Raw genomic sequence first — 19,503 nt, 5'->3', positions numbered from 1 at the left:
TCCAATATAAACCTGGAAAGTCACTATCTAATCAGCAACCCTCCACATCAAAATTCCAACCTCACGACCACATCCCTCTTATTCCCTTTTCAATCCCTCCAATACCTTCAATCTTCAACGGGAAAATATAAATCAAGATGTCTCCAAAAGTCACAATAACACACCTATCCGACCTAACACCCCCCTCTCAAGAACGAACCTGGCTCACAGCCCCGCACCCCACCCTCCCCATAGTTGCAACCTGCAGTTCAGACAAGACCATCCGAGTCTACTCCCTCACAAATTTCACCCTCCTTTCCACAATCACCGGTGGCCACAAGCGCTCCGTCCGCACAGCAGCATGGAAGCCACACATGACGGGGGAGTCTGTGCTCGCGACGGGCAGTTTCGACGCAACAGTCGGAATCTGGCGGCGGTGGGATAGCTACGGACAAGAAGACGGCGTCAGTCTTGGGATGAACAGTATCGATAAACAGACTGCAACCGATACTTTGACGGAAGCTCCCAACGGCACCGGTACCGGTACCGGTACCGACAGCCCAGACCGCGAAGAAGACGAAGAAGAATGGCGGTTCGCCGTCCTTCTCGACGGTCACGACAGCGAAGTCAAGTCCGTCTCATGGTCTGCGTCGGGGATGCTGCTTGCGACGTGCTCACGCGACAAGTCGATTTGGATCTGGGAGGATCTCGACGACGGCGATAACAACTTCGAGACCGTTGCTGTGATGCAGGAGCACGGGGGCGATGTGAAGTGTGTTTCATGGCATCCTTCGGAAGAATGTCTTGCGAGCGGGAGCTACGACGATACCATCCGGTTGTGGCGGGAGGATCTGGATGATTGGGGCCAGGTAGCCTGTATCAAGGGGCATGGGGGGACAGTTTGGTTTTTGGATTGGGAGGGAGAAGAAGCAGAGGGGAAATGGAACGGGCCTATCTGTGAATCTGAATCTGTTTCCGAGTCTGAGATGAGCGCTTTACAAGCTCAGTGGCGTTCCCAGAGAGCACTTTCTGGTCCACGTCTTCTCTCCTGCTCGGATGACTGCACTGTACGCGTGTGGCGACGCCAGCCGAAGGAATCGCAGCAGACGGGGGCGCTGTCTTCTGCCGCGACGGGCATCCCGAGTATCATCCGGCCTACTGGGACGGATGAGGTTTGGGAGGAAGATGCTGTGCTCCCGCATGCGCATGAACTGCCTGTTTATGCTGTTGCGTGGAGTAAGCGGAGTGGCCTTGTTGCTTCGACTAGTGCGGATGGACGGATTGCAATTTATGAAGAGCGCTTTGTTACGTCGGAGCGGGAGCAGCAGGGTGATCCAGATGCTATGGATACTAGTACTACGTCTGGTGATGTGCTGCGAACGGAGTGGGTGCTTGTTGGTGTTCATGATGGAGCGCATGGAATTTACGAGATTAACCATGTTGCTTGGACCAAGAGGGCGGATCGGGGATGTGGTGGTGAGGAGGAGGTGCTTGTTTCAACGGCTGATGATGGGAGCGTCAAGGTTTGGACTGTGACGCGGTGATCTTCTTTTGGAATTGGCATATATTTGATCCGAATTACTTATAGACAAAAGGGCTTGGTGTATTTAGAGGCCAGACAGATGAAGAATATATAATAAATATAGTAAATATATCACCGGGACATTGCGAAGTGAAGGATAGAGCGTAATCCATCATTCACAACCTAATAGGGAAATCAAGTTATGTGAGATATCAGAATGAAAAATCATATTTAGAATGAGATCAAGACCCCAGAACACCGTCTACTTTATATACATGCCAAAATCATTTTAAACCCTTCAAATCCCCCTCAGAAAGCCTTTCAAAAACAAAAAAAAACCACTCATTGTGAAGACTGGCGGTTTTCACCAGTTTCCGGATGCGAGACATGATCCTCGTCATCACTAGCTTCGCCAACAGCATAATGCTCCCGCGCAATGTCAGGAGAATGAAGCTGGTCGAGCTCTGACTCATCGAAATCACCAGCTTCAACATCAGGACCAGAACGCTTGGTCTGGAATCGGTTGAGAATGGATGTGCTGTCCGACATATCATTATTTGAGACGCCCTTGTAGCCCCGGCGAGCACGACGACTACGCCAGATGAAAAAGCCCCAAGCGATGACACCGATAATCACAACGACGAGGACAGCCTCGCCGGACTTGGCATACGCGTGCATCTCAGTCTGCTTCAGCCTCTCCTTCTCATTCTGTTCGGCAGCAGTGCTGTTAGCCTGTCCGCCGACAGCAGTCTGGGGCAACTTCTCGCCGTCGATACGTGAATCGGAAGGCTGGCCGCCAATGCTGGCGATATCGACCTTCATGAAGCGGTCGAGCATGTCGCGGCTCTGCCGGGGGTTGTCGAATGGAACCATGTGGCTGGAGTTGTAGAAGAGCACGTAAGTGAGGTTACGGGCGGATTGGTAGATGCCAGTGGGTTCGTCTTCGAAAGTCCAGTCGTGGCGCGGGGCCCACACGCCAGGGGAGGTTTCGAATCCGGTGCCACCTTTCCATTTCATGTTGTGGATCAGCGTCTCTGTCCCGATGTGGTTGCAGATGAGGTCTTTGTCGCCGCTGAAGAGCAGAACGTTGATACCGGATTCGATCAGGCCTGGGAGCAGGTTGACGGAGGGGATGGAGTTCTTTGCGCCGAAGGCCAAGTGGACCATGCCAGAGCATTCTGTCCAGCCGGATTTCTTTGCGGGGTTGATGTTCAGGGCTTTGACGACGTCTGGTCGCTGGAGATACGGCTCAACGTTTTTCAGGTCGGGGGGCCAGTTCATGCCACAGACTTCGGCCTTGTCCTTGAGACGAACATCGTACATGTTGTAACACTGGTTATTTTCGGTGGTGAGATCGAGGAATTGTTGCAAGACTAGCTCGCACGAGGCTATACTCAGTTTGTTCTTTGCGCCAGGGGTCTCCAGCTTCGAGAGACAGACTTCGTTGAGTGTGTTTAGGTTGTGCTGGAGGGTTGTACCCGGTTGAACGAGGCCTTCCCTCTCGATGAACTTAAAGTACGACGGGTACTGGTCTGTAGGAGAGATCCAACCGTTACCGATCAGCAAACCCTTGATAGGCCACTTCGTGCCTCCGTTCTCGGCGAGGCCCTTGTTGCGATCGTGAATGGCCTTTGCAATATATGGGATGTGTTGACCGGCATACGATTCACCGGCGAGATATAGCTGTAACGCAGTTAGAGATATAATCAAGACAATAGAGGACAAGGCAGACGTACGTCATCGTTCGCATACTCGGGGAATAGTTCAAAGAACTTTTCCAAGAAGGTAATGAAGTGAGCGGCCATTTCATCCAGCTCATGGAGATAGCTATTGGTGTTCGCATAGCTAAACCCGGTGCCGACGGGGTTATCGACGAAGAGCAGGTTGGCAAATTCATCCCACCTACCCTCGTTGTACTTCAACGTATGGTCGTCCTGGAGTCGGTAGGGCCCAACTTCCATCAATGCGCCATCCATAGAGCTACATCCCGGACCCCCATTCAGCCAAATGACAGTGCGTTGGCGGTTCGCGATGTGACGGTTCTGGAAATGCCAGAAGAACAGGTTGCCGTTGGTGTTGGGATCGACCTCGATATGTCTAGAGTTGGCGCGTTAGAAAAAGGCCCACAAGTTCGAGGCAATCCAACTTCGTATGAACTTACCCAGCATGCATCTTCAATAAAGGGCCTTCCGGTGCGCCGGGTAACGAGTGCACATAATAATCAGCAGCCGAACTGGCCGATACCAACGGACTCAACAGCAGCGAAAATGCGGATAGTAACATCGCGGTGGTACCGCCCTTCATGGAAGAAGGGAGGAATGGTATTGAGAGCATTTCAGCAGTCCAGTGTGGGTATCATCAGAATCAAGGTTGTGGTAAATAGTCGAATAGATGTCCCGGGAGGGACTCGTCGGTGCAAATCAACAGATCATCGGAGTTGGACAGGTAAGACGGGACGGAAGGATGATTAGGATAGGAGAGGGACAGTTGAAGTGACGGGTGTTCACAAAGAAACGGCAAACCCCTAAAGAAAGGGAAGTCAAGGTGTTAAGGTGTTAAGGTGTTAGTGTACAGAGAGTGTACGGAGTATGCAAGTCGAACAACGGAGTTCAAAGGAAGTTAAGGCTGGCGTGGCCTGTGGAGTAATAATTGTAATTACCTGTAATTACAGGTGGATTTGGATGAAATGCACAGCCACTCAACTACCTTGACAGAGGCAATTCGGTATTTATTGTATTCTTTGTGTATTCTTTGTTATAGATCCCACTTATAATCAATTGGAGTGATTTAGATATACAACATATTCAGAGATATTTAGAGCTATTTAGCATATTGACATACAAAATAACCATAAATCCATGTATGTATTTTTCTAATATTATCCACCTAAATCTGAATCAAGAGGTGAAACTCCCCCAATTCGACATCAAACCATTTGAAACACGCCCAGGCCTTCTTCAGCCACCTTATTATCGTTTAATTTGGGGGGATCTTCAACTAGTCCATTTGTATGTATCAGTCTAGAAGAAATCAATCGACTTGTCGGCATCCTTCTTAATAAGATCCACCATCCCCTGAACTGTTAGCTTCTTGTTTTTCTCTCGCAATTCAATCGTCTTACATCGGGCATGATAGGTTGCTCATTAGCATCCTTGACATAGCGGAAAGGCATTTCGGTGCGCTCGTGCTCATTGATGAGCAATTCCGGGTAGTCGACATATTGAATCTCCTCGAGGGGTGCTAGGCAGAATCAGTGTACAGCACATATATCATCTAGATTTTTTCGCACTCACTCTTTTCGTGGACAACCAATCGAGTAACTCGTACAGCAGTATCGGTGGTCATCTGCTTAGGCCCCAATCGGCGGCCGACATATCCCTTCTTCCTCAATTCCGAGGTGCGGTCTACAAAGTCAGTCAGTCTATCGCCGAAGTGCATAGAGAAAACAAGTACATACCTCTAGGCGGGTCGTCGCCTGCAGACGCAGTTACCAATCAAAGGGTCAGTCCGAACTCAATCCATATATATATCGCGGGGTAAAAAAAAGAATTCAAAAAATTCCATACCGAGGATACCACCGAACAAGAAGACCTCAAAGGTATCACCATCCTCGGGACTCAACTCGGTCGTAGCGGAAGGATCCAACAAGCAGACCCTGTCTTTGCGGTCGGCAAAGATCTCTTCGACACTACGGTGCTCGACCTCGAGGCCCCTGGTGGCGGCCAGTTCTGCGGGCATCTGCAGCTCGGTGGGCACAGAGCTGAGCAAGAATCTTGCCCCGCGGTCGTGGGATTCACGCGCGATGCAGGCATATTCGAGTGTGGACCATGGGCCCAGCTCGGGATCCAAATGTTCAACTACAAAGGTTGGTTGAGTCATGGTGGGTGTTGGAAGAGAGAGAGAGACGTCACAGAAGCGGGAAAAATGAAGAAATGAAGAAGCTCAAGGTTCGGTTCCACACTGGCAGGTGACGAGGTTATAATGGATTTGATGAACCAATTATACTATTATCTTCAGGTGAGCCTTGGGATAACGATGGGAAATCCTTGGGATGACTGTAGAAGGTTGCTAGAGACGATAATTAATGGGTTATATGTGTGACCTGACCTAGGTACATACTCATAGGGTAGAGTATGATACCATTCACTACTTTAATATAGTATAACATATTAAAACATATTAAAACATAGTATAACATAGTATAACATATTAAAATACATAGATATGCTAAATAGATCTCCTATTAAAACCCCATAATACGTAGTTTATCGAAGAAATTCCCCAAACGTCATCTACCTCCATAGCCAATAGTGACCATCTCCGAATTCCTCAACATCTGGGATTTTATTTAAATACTGTGATTGTGATTGTTCCTCGATTATTTATTATTCTATTATTCTATTATTCTATTTACTCTATTGCTCTATTCCTCTATTATCCTGTTATTTCTATTTCTCCCCGTCTTACCCTCCCGGTCACACATCACCTTCTCCCCGCCTTATCTTTCCCACTTCAATTCCCCCTCCAATTTCAACCTCAACTTCAACTTTCTTCAACCATCCATCATGAATCCTCACCAGCAGAATAAAGTGGATATCAACGTAAGTCCTCCCACTTTTCTATCTGATCATTATTAACAATTCCCCAGTCCCTGAGCCCAGAGGAGCAGCGCCTGCTGCGCCTCTACGGCAAGATGCCCACCAAGAAGGACGTCCTCCAGAACAAGCTCAAGGTAAGCCCAACACCAACCCAACCCCACCCAACACACCATCCTAACACTGAATTTCCTACAGGAGCGCAAATACTTTGATTCGGGGGACTACGCCCTCAGCAAAGCCGGCAAAGCCTCCGACGTAGGCGTCACCAACATCGGGTCACGCCACCCAGTGCCGGAGAACATCCCGCACCTCACCTCAACCTCACCGGGCGCCAATAACTCAGCCAACAACGGCAGTGTCAGCTCCCAAGGTGGGCAGCAAATCCCCGGCAGCATCAGCGGACACCCTGGTTCAACCGGGTTCCAAGGCCGTGGCTCAATCAAGGAGGGAGGTAGCTACCTACACCGTGGTACTAGTATCAGCGAGGGTGAGGCAGGCTCTCGTCTGGCCTCTGGATCGGTGCAGGGTGAAAAGGAACTTAGTGTCAGTCCCCCTGCTGCGAGAGAGGGTGTTCCGATCCGTCGGTAGGCCATGATCCATCTTGCACTACACTAGGTGGCTGTGGCTGTTCTGAGGAGGGCGATCGTTGCATGCATATCTTTTGAAGGGGGTCTGTGATTTCACTTTCAAAAGCTTGGCGCTATGGGAATTTCTTTTTGTTTCTTTTTGTTTTCTTTTTCAAATGACTTTTGTGAATGGGGGGTGATGATAGGGGTGCACTGCAGGACAGAGCGACAGTGCTTAGACTGTGTGTTGATATGGCAGGTGTTTTGTTCTTCGGGACATTCGCTGCCCAGTCAAGCACTGCTTTCGCTTTTCAGTGTCTTGGGCTTTCTTTATTTTTCTCCAAGTATCACCATTTACCATTTAACTTATCTGCAATCTGTGGCATTCGGTTTCTTTTTCTTACTTTCTTACTTTCTTGCCTTCTGTTCTCCTTGTTCATATGACAAGGCCCTTGTTTATGATAATTCACGTGTGTCCCTTTGAATTTTCCAATCTTGCAATAATTTGTCTATGTAATGTCTGCCTGTGTTCCTAGGATATTCGGCTATCATGTATGTTACTGATTCCGACACTTCTGTCATACCATCCAATTTGTTCAAGGGTTGGTGTATTATATATCCTTCAAATGGCAATGCGTCATATAGTATGTAGGGTTATCATAGTTTAGAAGGACTTATATATATAAGTGGGCTATTCTTGCATACCACATATAGAAATTCAACTTTTTACCACACATACCTATATTTTGTGATTGTAACACTTTAGGTCTAGAAAGAAAAAGACAAAAAGAGTAACTAACTATAACTAGTTATCTACTATGTACACAGTGTAGTTCGGTTAAGTATGTTAACATAGTGGAACTGATTCGGAATTATATGATCTGTGTACTCTGTACTCTGTCTGGTAGAATAAAAAGAAAATACTAGATAACTAACTACCGTTAGCTTCTTTTCTAGTGTTTTTAATGTTCCTAGGCCCTAAGCTAGTTAAATTAGTAACTACAACATAACTATAGTTAACTACATATGTACCTATACGTACCGGATTTTCCCTCGTGCGTGGGGCTTTCCTATTTGAACTGCCGCCGCTTTTATGAGAGTGCTCAGGCTTAGGCTCACTGAGTAGATGTGAGCACGGGCTCAGATCAGTGATCATCCTCAGATCAGTCACGTGCAGAATGACTGATGCTATAGTAGCCACGTGACCGCTGTCTTATTTAGTCTAGATTAATGTATATCACGTGTCTATATATTTATTCTGCCGGCTAGGCGATTCTGCCGGTTCTCAGCGATCAGCAAGAGGCACCTGCTTTCAAACTTTTATGATTGACTGAAATCTATCTTCGACTTGAAGCGCACTAACATTATGTGAGAGGGCAGTCTCCGCTAAACATCATATGTTATCAATCTTTCTGTTCTTTCCATCGCACCAACCCACAGCCCTGCGCCCGTAGAGGTGTTTTTTCGACCCACAAACAGCCGCAAGCTTATTTCTGGTGTGTCTCTTTGGTGTTAACTTGGATTCCATTGGGTTCGGGCTCCAATAAAGCGCAACCAGTTCCCAAGCGGCCTAGACAGGTTTCAAGTTCATCCAACTCGCCCTCGTGTCCGGCCCATTCCAACTTCCAAATTAAAACCCTGATACCCATTGTAATGAATCCAACCTTGATCTATGGTGATGTATGACATCTGGTGACGGTTAAGGTCAGCGAGTGACACAAATTGGAAGCAGTCCAGCGCTTCGTGGCTTCCGTCGGGCATTCTGTATCCGGAGGGACGAGGAACTGTGTGCTGTCTCGTAAGAATTCTGGGGAGACTGCGGCTTGCTGCGAAGTTTGTGTTGCACTTCAGAGTTATCTGGTCAGATCAACGGCGGAGGAAGGTACCGGAGACACCCTGTGTATATGGAAACATTAATAACCTTCAACTTGAAAAATTAGGGAAGTATTTTAGCTTGTGTTGGCTTCACCTAAAGGCTACTAGTCAACAGCACCACGTAGAGGTCCAAGCTTATTGCTGTTGGATCTTCTAGAATACCCGCCCCGAAGGTATTCTAAAAGACCCCGGTCTTGCCAAAGACCGGATTTTTCCTCCGTCAAGAACAAGACAAGACCGAAGCCCGTCACTCTTTCAGGAGCAAGAGGCAAACGAGACACTCCGTCAAGAACAAGACGAGACCGAAGCCCGCCACTCTTTCAGGAGCAAGAGGTAACAGAGACACTCCGTCAAGAACAAGACGAGACCGAAGCCCGCCACTCTTTCAGGAGCAAGAGGCAAACGAGACACTCCGTCAAGAACAAGACGAGACCGAAGCCCGCCACTCTTTCAGGAGCAAGAGGCAAACGAGACACTCCGTCAAGAACAAGACGAGACCGAAGCCCGCCACTCTTTCAGGAGCAAGAGGTAACAGAGACACTCCGTCAAGAACAAGACGAGACCGAAGCCCGCCACTCTTTCAGGAGCAAGAGGCAAACGAGACACTCCGTCAAGAACAAGACGAGACCGAAGCCCGCCACTCTTTCAGGAGCAAGAGGTAACAGAGACACTCCGTCAAGAACAAGACGAGACCGAAGCCCGCCACTCTTTCAGGAGCAAGAGGCAACAGAGACACTCCGTCAAGAACAAGACAAGACCGAAGCCCGCCACTCTTTCAGGAATAGACCATCTCATCACCCCTTCAGGAACAAGACAAAGCCAAAGCTCGCCACTCCTTCAATGGAAAGACAAAGACAATCACAAATCGTCTTCGATTAAGGAACTGAGATTTCCCCTAGAAGGCAAAGTTCGCAACCTTTTGGGTGAGACTGACCGGGTGGGAGATTGGGAAGACACGTTCTCGCGCTTTCGTTTGACGGGTGATCGCGACCCTGATGGGACTGAAAACGACCCACCGTCAGAATCCTCACCACTGTCATCATCTTCATCTGCTCCTCCCTGCATCGCAGCAATACGGGAGAGGTGCCATCTCAGCTCTAAAAGTTCCATCGAAGGCAATGGTTGTTTCTCCTTGTCGTTAGTTCTCACCGTGAAGACATGCCCTGAGCTAATTACTTCCCGAGTTTCCATATCGAAAAAGTAATTAGATCTCCCGGGGGTCTTGGACGGTGGAGTTCCTAGATCCATGTCTCGGACTGCGGCAGGTAGCATTCGGTCATTCCTAGCGATGGTGTCGCTTCGGAAAGGAAGCCAATGAAATGCGATTCGCATTTTAGTTTCTTCTTCGTTAACCGAAATTGGCCGGAAGGCAATAAGTCCGCGGTCCCATTGATCGTGAGCTATAAGATCCAGCGTGATCAGGTTGCATACCCGCTCAGTGCTTACTAGCACACCACCTGGCATTAGGGCTTGCTTCCATGCATTAACCTTTTCTTCGGACCAGAAGATACGAAGAAAGCCCCAGACGTCGTTTCCCTCATGCTCGTCCTGCGTGGTCCCATTGATCCTATTCCGTATAATATGGGCTACCTCAAGCGATGGTTCTCCACGGCGGGTCAGAACGCATCTAGCCTCCTCGCGATCTATCACTGTCACCCTAATGCTTTCTTCGGGTTGGCTAGAGCGAGGTGCTTGTCCATCACTGGCCCCTAATTGAATAAAAGATGTTAGTTCAATGATATAAGGGCGGGGCAGACCTCGTGAATACGCACAAATTCTCGCAAAATCATACTGGTTGCAACTAACCAGTATAATGTGAAGCATATGTGGGTTCTCTACAAGGACCTCTAGGGCCTTGATGTCAGCGAACCATAGACCCAGCGCCTTCACGCGTGGGATCGTAAGGTCGCCGAGAGCGACACAGATACGATCAATCAACGATCGTCGGTAGGGGTCCGAAAATTCGGAAAGAATAGTTTGAGTATCGTTGTTCATATTGTGTGATGAAAAACGATGATTGAGTACTTTGAGGATGGAGAAAGGAAAAAGGAAGAGAGAGAGAGAGAGAGAGTTGAGGGGAACTTCTAAGGTTGAAAGCTACTGCCAGTTTGGGCATCGGGGTGTATCCATGTATGGGAAGGAACACAGTCGTTCTTTCCACTTCTACGGGCAACTTCTCTTTTATTTCTGTCCTATACACTTTATAGATTCAATTCAGATTCAATTCAGATTCAGTTAGTAAGATAGTAAGATAGTAAGAAATCAAGAGTCAAGACTTAAGACTTAGGAGTATAAAGAGCCCGGTGTTAAAACATTAATATCGTATTTGTTAAACAATCTCCTATATATATCTAATATGTATATATGTTTGCTACAGACTAAGCCCTATTTGTTCGTTATTTACTATTTGTTAGCTTGTTTACTATAATCGAGCAGAGTTTAGATGGTTTTAGTAGGGTATATAACCCCCTACATTTCTAGTTTAATCAATTAATATTTCTTCCTCTGCTTTCTACATAGTAACAGGTTGCTCAACAGTATTCATTTATAAAAATACTATATAAAGTAACTAGTTATAGATTCAACAATGGTACTTGTGAAGTGAGAGTGTATCTAAATTATTGCCTGGCAATATAGACCAATGAGAGAGTTATGTGTCGGGTGGCATAGTCGCCCGTACACTTGACAGCAAAACCCTTAGGTCAAGAGATGTTTAATGACAAATGAGCTCCATTTACCCAAAGTATACTAGGGATCTCGATGGCCTTAGGCCTCCAGGTAGTCCGGACCGAAGTGTCATCTAGGCTAGGAGCTAGTTTAGGAGCTACTAGACTGCGGCATCCATATCCGCAAATTGAGGATAACATAAGCTTACTCGAAGTCACGTGAGGGTTCTAACATACAGGATAACTCAGGGACGTGCTCAGTTTTACTCAGTCAAAAAGCGGCAAGGGGTGAGCACTAATAGGGAAAGGGAAAGGTCTCGAGTGCCAGGCATTATATGTACAACATGTTGTAGTTAGCCTAGGTAGAATGATGGGGGTGCTCCGACCGCCAGTCTAGCTGTAACGCTATCTTATTAAAGAGACTTCCGCTTCTTTTTTTTTCACTGGAATTTCTCTTGTTGATTTATTATTCTGTTTATTTGATCTATTTAATCTCCTAGATCTACCTTGTTCTTATTTTCCCTTTCCTTTTTCAGGGGTTTCTCCTTCTCTCTTCCAGGCGACCCACGTGAAGTTGTCTTGAAAAGCGATAAGCTCCAGAGAGGAAAAAAAAAAAAAAAGAAAACGGTGTGTTCCTTCCCCCTCCTTAACTTCTCTCTCTCTCCCCACCCCCATCCAGAATCTGAACACGACAGTCGCCTCAGATCACACACCCCAATTCCCTCGATCTCCAACCGCGTGCCCAACCCCCTACGGCGGTCCGATGTGGCTCTTTCGAGTCTTTTCGTCGGCCTTGTTCCTCGCCATCACCGTCTCGTCCATCCCACTAGCTTTCGATGTGGGCGGCAAGACATGTGGTCTGGCCTTTTCGCTGTCCTTAGCGGCCTTTTACTTCCTGGTATCGCTGTTGAAGGTCACCACCCCCGACCGATCGTGGTTCCGTTCCTCCATCATTGCCGTTCTCCGCTTCATACAATGGGCCGTCATCTTGGTCCTTTTGATTTGGTCGCTGAATCGATTCTCGGTTGATGCCGAAAATACAGGCACGGGATGGGTGGAGCGCACTTTCAGCGGCAAGAGGGCGCAGGATGCTTCTATTCAGGAATGGCTCTTTGGTCGCGACGGCTTGGTGGAAACTGTGACCCTCGGCAACTGGGATAGACTTCTGAGATGGTCCACCCCGGTCTTCCAGCTGGCAGAGGGCTTCTGCAGTTTGCTGGTGATCCAGGCTGCTGGGCAAATTACCCGCTGGCTTGTCAACCGAGGTGGACGCAGCGATAGCTGGATGGTATGTTTTTTTTTTTTTTTTTTTTTTTTCCGTTTTGTTTCCCCATGGATGTCGCGATATAAACTAACCCTTGTCTTAGATCGGCCTCTTGGTCTTGTCCGCTACAATTATCTCCAGCTCGGTTTACTTCCTCTGGCGTGTTCTGCAATTCCCCGAAATTTCCAACGTCGATGCCGCCTTGATTGGAGTCTCTGTCACATGCGCCGTCATTCTGTGTGCCTGGGGAATTGGAAGCGGTCGCGGTAATCCAGTCGAAAGCTCCCTCCTCTTCGCCTACATTGTGCTCTGCATTTATCAGATCTTCACGGACTATCAGCCATCGCACCCTGTGGAACAAATCCCCTCGCCATCGCAGGTCGGGGATTTCCCTCCCCTGCCTCCCATTATCATGGCATCATACACAACTTTGATGCACGCGGTGTCTCTTCTGCCTTCGATTATCCACGCAGGCTTCAACGTTATTACCACCGTTTTCAGCGCTGTCACGCCCTCCGTTCTCATCTCGCTCGCCTACCGCCTGCTCGTACTATATGCATCGACGCGCATAATCCCAGCTGTCCGCGAGTCTGGCGCCCGCGCCCTTTCCCAAGAGGCTTCCATCGATGATACCGACGCAGCAGGTCAAGTGCTGGGATTCTTGAGCTACTTTGCCCCGAGCATTCTCATCGCTGTCTACACCAGTCTCCTCATGCAGCACTTCGCATCAACCTCACAAGCAATGGGCGGCAGCGGTGAATGGTGGAGCACCCAAGGCAACGGTGGTGGTAACCCATGGCGGTGGATTAATCTTGCTTGCACGATATCCCTATACGCGGTCGAGCTATGGCTAGGGGAAACCAACGATCTTGACAACGGAGTGGCAGGCCACTGGAAAACCGACTGAATGATGACTTGACAGAGTCAACGACTGCTAAGTCAATATGCCTACGATTTCCTCTTTATTATTGCTTCAGCAATAGCGCAGCAGGAATTCGAAGGCCAATCGAATCGGCCTTCTTGATTCCTTCGCTGTGGTATATTACTGCATGAGTCCACTCGGCCACAAGCCTACCAAGTGACCTGTCCCGCAGCAACCTTGACAACGAAGACGCCACCCAGCGGCGATTCGGCTGGGAATTTCGCCAATGACCTTCCACCTTTGTTACAGCTACGGTAGAGCGAGTCCTTCGGAATAGTTTCGATCGTCTGACGCCATATATCACCGGTCTCGCTTTTGATTGGAATTTGTCTCATGTCACCCCGTCCCTGCTCTTCCTTGCTTCCTTGCCAAGCAGTACCCTTCTCGATTTCTATATGGGTGTATTTGGTTGTCTCGGTGTCTCGAGGCAAACATCGCCCTATTCAATATCCCACACCCCTTTTCACGACTCGACGATACCAGATAAACCTGTTGCTTTTCTCTCTTTTTCCTCTATGTCTTCCATATCCACCCTGAATTACCACTTTACCACTGTTTATCCAGTTTGGCACTTATACCCTCTGCTGTCCACCCTCAACCTTCGTATTCACAGCTTCCTGGTTTCTTTTTCGCTCCCCCTCAGCCGAATCTTGCTCAATCCGCGCACACGCACACGCAGCCCAATGATCTGAAGCCATTACTTGTACATAGGATACCTGGTTCTTTCTTCTCTTGTATTTCTTGCCAGGCGCTGGGTGGCGGTTTAATAGATATTCGATTTTCTTTCTAGAATCGATTCGAGTGTTGTAGAGCTGAACTGTTGTAGTCTAATAGAAAGTCATTGATTAATTCGGCATTTCATGGCTATCTAAGCCAGGCAGCACATCTCCGTTTCTTCCAGCTTTGCTTGGTCAAATCCATTCGAGTTTCAGTCCATTTATCTCGTCTAGGCACAAGAGTAATCGCATAAGCCCGGTGCAACCTCTGCCCTTGACGATGTAGTTCAATAGTTCCAATAACCTGATTCGTTTGGCTTAAGATGATATTAGGGATGCTATTCTAGATCTCATACATCGAGAGCCAATAGTCACATGCTAGCTTTCGGCCCTGAATTTAAGCCCTAATAACCCGATATGGCAACGCAGATAAGAAACTCAGCCAGCCAGAGCGCAGCAATTAATACGTGAAGACCTTTAGACCATTCCCTTTCATTTTGAATGCTCAGATTCAATAACTACTTCAAAATGGCCGAAAACGTAGCAAAGAAGCTCAAGACCTCGTCCCCCTTGATCGGGACACACAAGTGAGTGCAATATTCCTGAAATTACTACTCATTATCTGCTCATATACCGACTAAAACAGCGGCCACTTCCATGCCGACGAGGCCCTGGCCGTCTACCTCCTCCGTCTGCTCCCCACATACGCCTCCTCCCCTCTCGTCCGCTCGCGCGACCCCGCCGAGTTGGAGAAATGTCACACTGTCGTCGACGTGGGCGGCGTGTACGACCCCGCCATCCACCGTTATGACCACCACCAGCGCACCTTCGCAACGACTTTCCCGCAGCACGCCACCAAGCTCTCCTCTGCCGGCCTGGTGTACATGCACTTCGGTAAGGCGATCCTCGCCCAGAAGCTGTCTCTGCCCGTGGAGCATGCCGACGTAGACCTGCTGTACGAGAAGCTGTACACGGACTTCATCGAAGCGATTGACGCCAACGACAACGGTATCTCCGCCTATGACCAGGCCGCGCTTGCCGCCGCCGGAGTCGAGAAGCGCTTCAAGAACGGCGGCATCACGCTTGCCTCAATGGTCGGCGACATGAACAACCCAGACCCCACCAGCCCTCCCGGCGAGCCCCAGGACGAGGACAGCCTGTTCGGACGCGCCAGCACGCTCATCGGCAACGCTTTCGCACGCAAGATGCACCACGCTTGCACATCCTGGATGCCTGCCCGCACGACCGTCGGCTCCGCTTACGCTTCGCGTAAGGACACCCACCCCTCCGGTCGCATTATCGTCCTCCCCCAGGGCGGCGTGCCCTGGAAGGAGCACCTTTACAACTTCGAGGCCGAGGCTTCGGGATCCAAGGAGATTGACCCCGCTGCCCAGGCGTACTACGTTCTGTACCCCGAGAACGCTACCGAGGAAGCCAAGTGGCGCGTGCAGTGCGTCTCTGTCTCCGAGAGCAGCTTTGAGTCTCGCAAGCCTCTGCCTGAGGCGTGGCGCGGTGTCCGTGACCAGGACCTTGATGGTGTTATGGCTGCGGAGGCTGAGAAGAATGGTCAGAGCAAGATTCCCGAGGGTGCGGTCTTTGTTCACGCTAGTGGATTCATCGGTGGCCACAAGACGAAAGAGGGTGCTATGGCTATGGCTGAGCGCAGCCTTGAGCTATAGATATTTTTGTGGTTTGATGATATCTAAAGACTAAAAGAAAACTGTTGCATTTTTGATGAAATGTTCTATATTATGACATCCAAAGGAAATCTATGATTTATTTTGACATGACAATTATCCCTTTGTAACTCGGGGTCTTCAGAAATGATTGTAAATAATCAATTTGGTCTTGCATGAAACCACTGGACACCGCGAACGTCTGTCGTCAGTAGAACGCCCGGGATAACTCTTCGGGGCTCCTCTACTTTGGTGTCCAAGATATAGTAGACGAGTTTTGATATGTCTGGGGCATCAAATTCGGACAGAGTCCGATTGTTGTTTCTCAGTGGCAAACGAGCGAGAAGCCTTGGTATTCGGAAGGTGTAAACCAAGCCTGGGAGAATGGGTCTCGAATGACCTTTCTCAGGCTTTATGCAATGGCGCTTCAGATATTGGAGCACTTTTCCACGTGACGACCAAAGCGAGTGCTTTGTTACTAACGAAGGACTGGCCTTTGGCGCTCTAATCCAAGGGCATCGGTAGAGTCCGGGAATCGACCGTCTGGCATGCCTACCGATTTGATGAAGCATGACCGAGCCCTCAGTGACGAATGTTCAATGCACTAATATCTTCAATGCTTCCAGAGCCATCTCCAGAAGTCGTCATATCTTTGGGTTCAGCCTGGGTGGCCGAATCCTCACGCTCGCCCATTGCACGTTGGATGAGCTTCGCCTTCGTGGCGGCGCCTTTGAGACGCTCGTCGACGTCATTGACAGCTTCCTCCGTGTTACTCATATCCAGCGTAGCCGGATCAACGAGTTCAAGAAGCGTCTGAAGATTTCTGGCCAGTCGAGTGCTGTGTGGTGGAAGGCTGGGCATGTCTGCACAGATAGATGGATCAAGAGAAAGAGTATCCGTTGTGCTATCCACCTGCGACGCGGCGCCTTCGGACGATTTGATATCGAGTCTCTGTGCCCAGACTAATGCCTTGCCATACAAGCGTCCCATCTCGACGAACTTCTCGAAGCCTTTCTCAACGGCGAAAACACTGCCTTCGGTATATCCGGTAGCGGCTCCATCCGCGGTACCTAGCTCATATCCCTCATTGTAGAATTGTTCCTCCAGATCAAGGAGACTGTCCAGAATATTGTGATCCATTGTGGATATAAGACAGATATGAGTCAAAAGTTGAAGAAGCCAATTGATAATGTTTTTTTTTTTCTGATATGCGCGGGGCATGTGACGAGATGCCCACTTTCTGATTTTCCCGCCTTTGCCCCTCCAACCAAGACGTTCTCCTCTTCAAACACCACAAGATGACGACGGATCCCATATTGCCCAAAGCTGGCGAGCGAAATATCCTCGTGACGAGTGCTTTGCCTTACGTGAATAATGTTCCCCATCTGGGTAACGTCGTGGGCTCCGTGCTGAGTGCCGATGTATTCGCCAGGTATGAGTCAACCCCACACAGAATACAGCTTTGCGCCATGAAACTGACAGTTACTCAATAGATACCACAAGGCTTGTGGTCGACGCACATTGTACATCTGCGGTACAGATGAATACGGAACCGCAACCGAGACCAAGGCGCTGGAGGAGAAGGTGTCGCCGGAGGATTTGTGCGCCAAATACAACAAGATCCACCAAGATGTCTATGAATGGTTCAACATCGGCTTCGATCACTTCGGTCGCACCCCCACACAGAAGCACACCGAGATCTCGCAGTCGATCTTCAAGCGCCTACACGAGAACGGTTTCCTCGGCGAACGGACCGCCGAACAGCCCTTCTGCGAACAGCACGGATCGTTCCTGGCTGATCGCTTCGTGGAGGGTGAATGCCCCCGCTGCCACTACGACGATGCCCGTGGAGACCAGTGTGACAAGTGCGGTCACCTCCTCGATCCCTTTGATCTCATCAACCCCCGCTGCAAGCTTGACGGCGCTTCCCCCATCCGCCGCGAGACGAAACACATCCACATCCTGCTCGACAAGCTCCAACCGGAGATCGAGAAATGGGCCCACCCCGCTATTGAAAAGGGTAACTGGCCCAGGAACTCCCGCATTATCACCGAGTCCTGGTTGAAGGAGGGCTTGAAGGGTCGTGGTATCACCCGAGACTTGAAGTGGGGTGTTCCCGTCCCACTGGAGGGATACGAGAACAAGGTTCTCTACGTGTGGTTTGAGGCTTGCATCGGCTACCCCTCCATCACAGCCAACTACACAGACGACTGGGAGAAGTGGTGGCGCAACCCGGAGGATGTGCAGTTGTGGCAGTTCCTGGGCAAGGACAACGTGCCCTTCCACAGTGTGATCTTCCCCGGTACACAGATCGGTACGAGAGACAAGTGGACCATGCTGCACCACCTGAGCACGACCGAGTATCTCAACTACGAGGGTGGTAAGTTTAGTAAGTCGCGCGGCGTGGGTGTGTTCGGCACGAACGCCCGTGAAACCGGCGTTTCCGCCGATGTGTGGCGTTACTTCCTGCTGAAGAACCGCCCGGAGACCGGCGACACTCAATTCGAGTGGGGTCCCTTTGTGGACAGCAACAACGGCGAGCTCCTGGCCAAGCTCGGTAACCTCGTCAACCGCGTCATCAAGCTCGTCACCGCCTCTTACGGCTCCGTCATTCCAGAATTCACCGTGCCAGAGACCTTCAACCCATTCCTAGAGGAAGTCACCGAACACCTGCGCCAGTACCACGAAGATCTGGAAGGTGCGCACCTCCGCGCCGGTGTGCAGACAGCCATGCGCATCGCCGAGGCAGGTAACGGACTGATCCAGGCGAACCGACTCGACAATGCGCTGATTGCGAACGAGCCCGAGCGCGCCGCTGCTGTCGTCGGCACAGTGCTCAACCTGATCCACCTGCTGTCCAGCGTGTTCTCGCCATACATGCCTGCAACCTCCAAGTCGATTCTGGAGCAGCTGAACGCACCCTTCCAATACATCCCTTCTGTGGAAGAGCTCCAGTCTGGCTGGAAGCCTACTTCCCTGAAGGCCGGCCACAAGATCGGCAAGGCCGCTTACCTGTTCACACGTATTGATCCCAAGAAGGCGGATGAATGGCGTGAGTTGTTTGGTGGCTCGCAGGCTGACCGGAAGAAGAAGGAGGATGATGCTGCCAAGGTGGCTGCGAAGAAGGCCGCTGCTAAGGCTAAGAAGAAGGAGAAGAAGGAGAAGGGCCGTGCTGGTGCTCCTGAAGGTGGTGTTGAGGGGTCTGCTAAGGGTGGTGCGGAGAAGATCTCCGTCACGACCGAAGGCAAGAATGACGAGGCTGTTGAGAAGATTGCTGATGGGGTGGCGCAGGTTACTCTGCCTACCTCGTAGATGGTCAGGTATTCAACAGGGTGATCTAGATAAGAAAATACATCTAAGGCGTGTTGTAGGGGCTTTTTTTTCTTTTTATGATTCTCTATGAGAGATGTGGTGAATGGGTCATCTTCTGGGCATATTCAACTGGCTTGGGGGATTCTTCCTTTTTTTTTGGTATCATACGCATGGATGCAATGAAGGTGTTTTGTTTTTGATTGGCTTGATCCTGGATGTCTCTACGTCTCCTTGTTTAGCTTCTACAATCTATATCTATATTCATAGTAGAAAATACATATCCAAGGTCTTGCGAGACCCTTCAAGAAAACAAAAAAAGCCAGGTCGGCAAAGAAATCTCATTTGCACTTAATCAAAACACGCCGATATGGTAAAAAGTTTCATTACATGCTCGTTGTAGCGATGGG

The 19,503-nt window shown here is 49.5% G+C and overlaps 10 protein-coding genes across 10 annotated transcripts; 5 read left to right on the top strand and 5 right to left on the bottom strand.

Annotated features, from left to right (window-relative positions):
• Positions 1–137: 137 nt before the first annotated feature.
• cia1 (iron-sulfur cluster assembly protein CIA1) lies at positions 138–1,523 on the top strand (the record flags this gene model as incomplete). The annotated part of the gene is made up of 1 exon (XM_057223437.1): positions 138–1,523. One exon carries the CDS (start codon positions 138–140, stop codon positions 1,521–1,523), a length of 1,386 nt encoding a protein of 461 aa, XP_057070658.1.
• A 320-nt stretch (positions 1,524–1,843) lies between these two features.
• Positions 1,844–3,784, bottom strand: kexA (serine-type carboxypeptidase kexA; the record flags this gene model as incomplete). The annotated part of the gene is made up of 3 exons (XM_057223436.1): positions 1,844–3,184; positions 3,238–3,598; positions 3,663–3,784. The coding sequence occupies 3 exons, from the start codon at positions 3,782–3,784 to the stop codon at positions 1,844–1,846; spliced, it is 1,824 nt and encodes a 607-aa protein (XP_057070657.1).
• A 737-nt stretch (positions 3,785–4,521) lies between these two features.
• On the bottom strand, positions 4,522–5,380 carry N7516_010717 (SAM-dependent methyltransferase; the record flags this gene model as incomplete). Its single annotated transcript, XM_057223435.1, has 5 exons — positions 4,522–4,575; positions 4,623–4,741; positions 4,795–4,905; positions 4,959–4,976; positions 5,068–5,380. The coding sequence occupies 5 exons, from the start codon at positions 5,378–5,380 to the stop codon at positions 4,522–4,524; spliced, it is 615 nt and encodes a 204-aa protein (XP_057070656.1).
• Positions 5,381–6,031: 651 nt separating this feature from the next.
• On the top strand, positions 6,032–6,687 carry N7516_010716 (endosulfine family protein; the record flags this gene model as incomplete). The annotated part of the gene is made up of 3 exons (XM_057223434.1): positions 6,032–6,102; positions 6,150–6,233; positions 6,295–6,687. The coding sequence occupies exons 1-3, from the start codon at positions 6,067–6,069 to the stop codon at positions 6,685–6,687; spliced, it is 513 nt and encodes a 170-aa protein (XP_057070655.1). The 5' UTR covers positions 6,032–6,066.
• A 2,711-nt stretch (positions 6,688–9,398) lies between these two features.
• On the bottom strand, positions 9,399–10,535 carry N7516_010715 (HNH endonuclease signature motif containing protein; the record flags this gene model as incomplete). The annotated part of the gene is made up of 2 exons (XM_057223433.1): positions 9,399–10,249; positions 10,313–10,535. The coding sequence occupies 2 exons, from the start codon at positions 10,533–10,535 to the stop codon at positions 9,399–9,401; spliced, it is 1,074 nt and encodes a 357-aa protein (XP_057070654.1).
• Positions 10,536–11,969: 1,434 nt separating this feature from the next.
• On the top strand, positions 11,970–13,377 carry N7516_010714 (ICE2 family protein; the record flags this gene model as incomplete). Its single annotated transcript, XM_057223432.1, has 2 exons — positions 11,970–12,494; positions 12,574–13,377. 2 exons carry the CDS (start codon positions 11,970–11,972, stop codon positions 13,375–13,377), a joined length of 1,329 nt encoding a protein of 442 aa, XP_057070653.1.
• A 58-nt stretch (positions 13,378–13,435) lies between these two features.
• Positions 13,436–14,090, bottom strand: N7516_010713 (uncharacterized protein; the record flags this gene model as incomplete). Its single annotated transcript, XM_057223431.1, has 3 exons — positions 13,436–13,502; positions 13,546–13,772; positions 13,971–14,090. The coding sequence occupies 3 exons, from the start codon at positions 14,088–14,090 to the stop codon at positions 13,436–13,438; spliced, it is 414 nt and encodes a 137-aa protein (XP_057070652.1).
• A 507-nt stretch (positions 14,091–14,597) lies between these two features.
• Positions 14,598–15,787, top strand: N7516_010712 (MYG1 family protein; the record flags this gene model as incomplete). The annotated part of the gene is made up of 2 exons (XM_057223430.1): positions 14,598–14,695; positions 14,755–15,787. The coding sequence occupies exons 1-2, from the start codon at positions 14,610–14,612 to the stop codon at positions 15,785–15,787; spliced, it is 1,119 nt and encodes a 372-aa protein (XP_057070651.1). The 5' UTR covers positions 14,598–14,609.
• Positions 15,788–16,366: 579 nt separating this feature from the next.
• On the bottom strand, positions 16,367–16,924 carry N7516_010711 (Yae1 family protein; the record flags this gene model as incomplete). The annotated part of the gene is made up of 1 exon (XM_057223429.1): positions 16,367–16,924. One exon carries the CDS (start codon positions 16,922–16,924, stop codon positions 16,367–16,369), a length of 558 nt encoding a protein of 185 aa, XP_057070650.1.
• A 158-nt stretch (positions 16,925–17,082) lies between these two features.
• Positions 17,083–19,096, top strand: N7516_010710 (methionine--tRNA ligase MES1; the record flags this gene model as incomplete). The annotated part of the gene is made up of 2 exons (XM_057223428.1): positions 17,083–17,216; positions 17,278–19,096. 2 exons carry the CDS (start codon positions 17,083–17,085, stop codon positions 19,094–19,096), a joined length of 1,953 nt encoding a protein of 650 aa, XP_057070649.1.
• Between the last annotated feature and the right edge of the window lie 407 nt (positions 19,097–19,503).

This window comes from Penicillium verrucosum, assembly GCF_028828655.1.
Source record: "Penicillium verrucosum strain IBT 35672 chromosome Unknown utg000004l_segment0_segment0, whole genome shotgun sequence".
NCBI classification, from domain to species: domain Eukaryota; kingdom Fungi; phylum Ascomycota; class Eurotiomycetes; order Eurotiales; family Aspergillaceae; genus Penicillium; species Penicillium verrucosum.
This window is presented reverse-complemented; position numbering and strand designations above follow the sequence as displayed.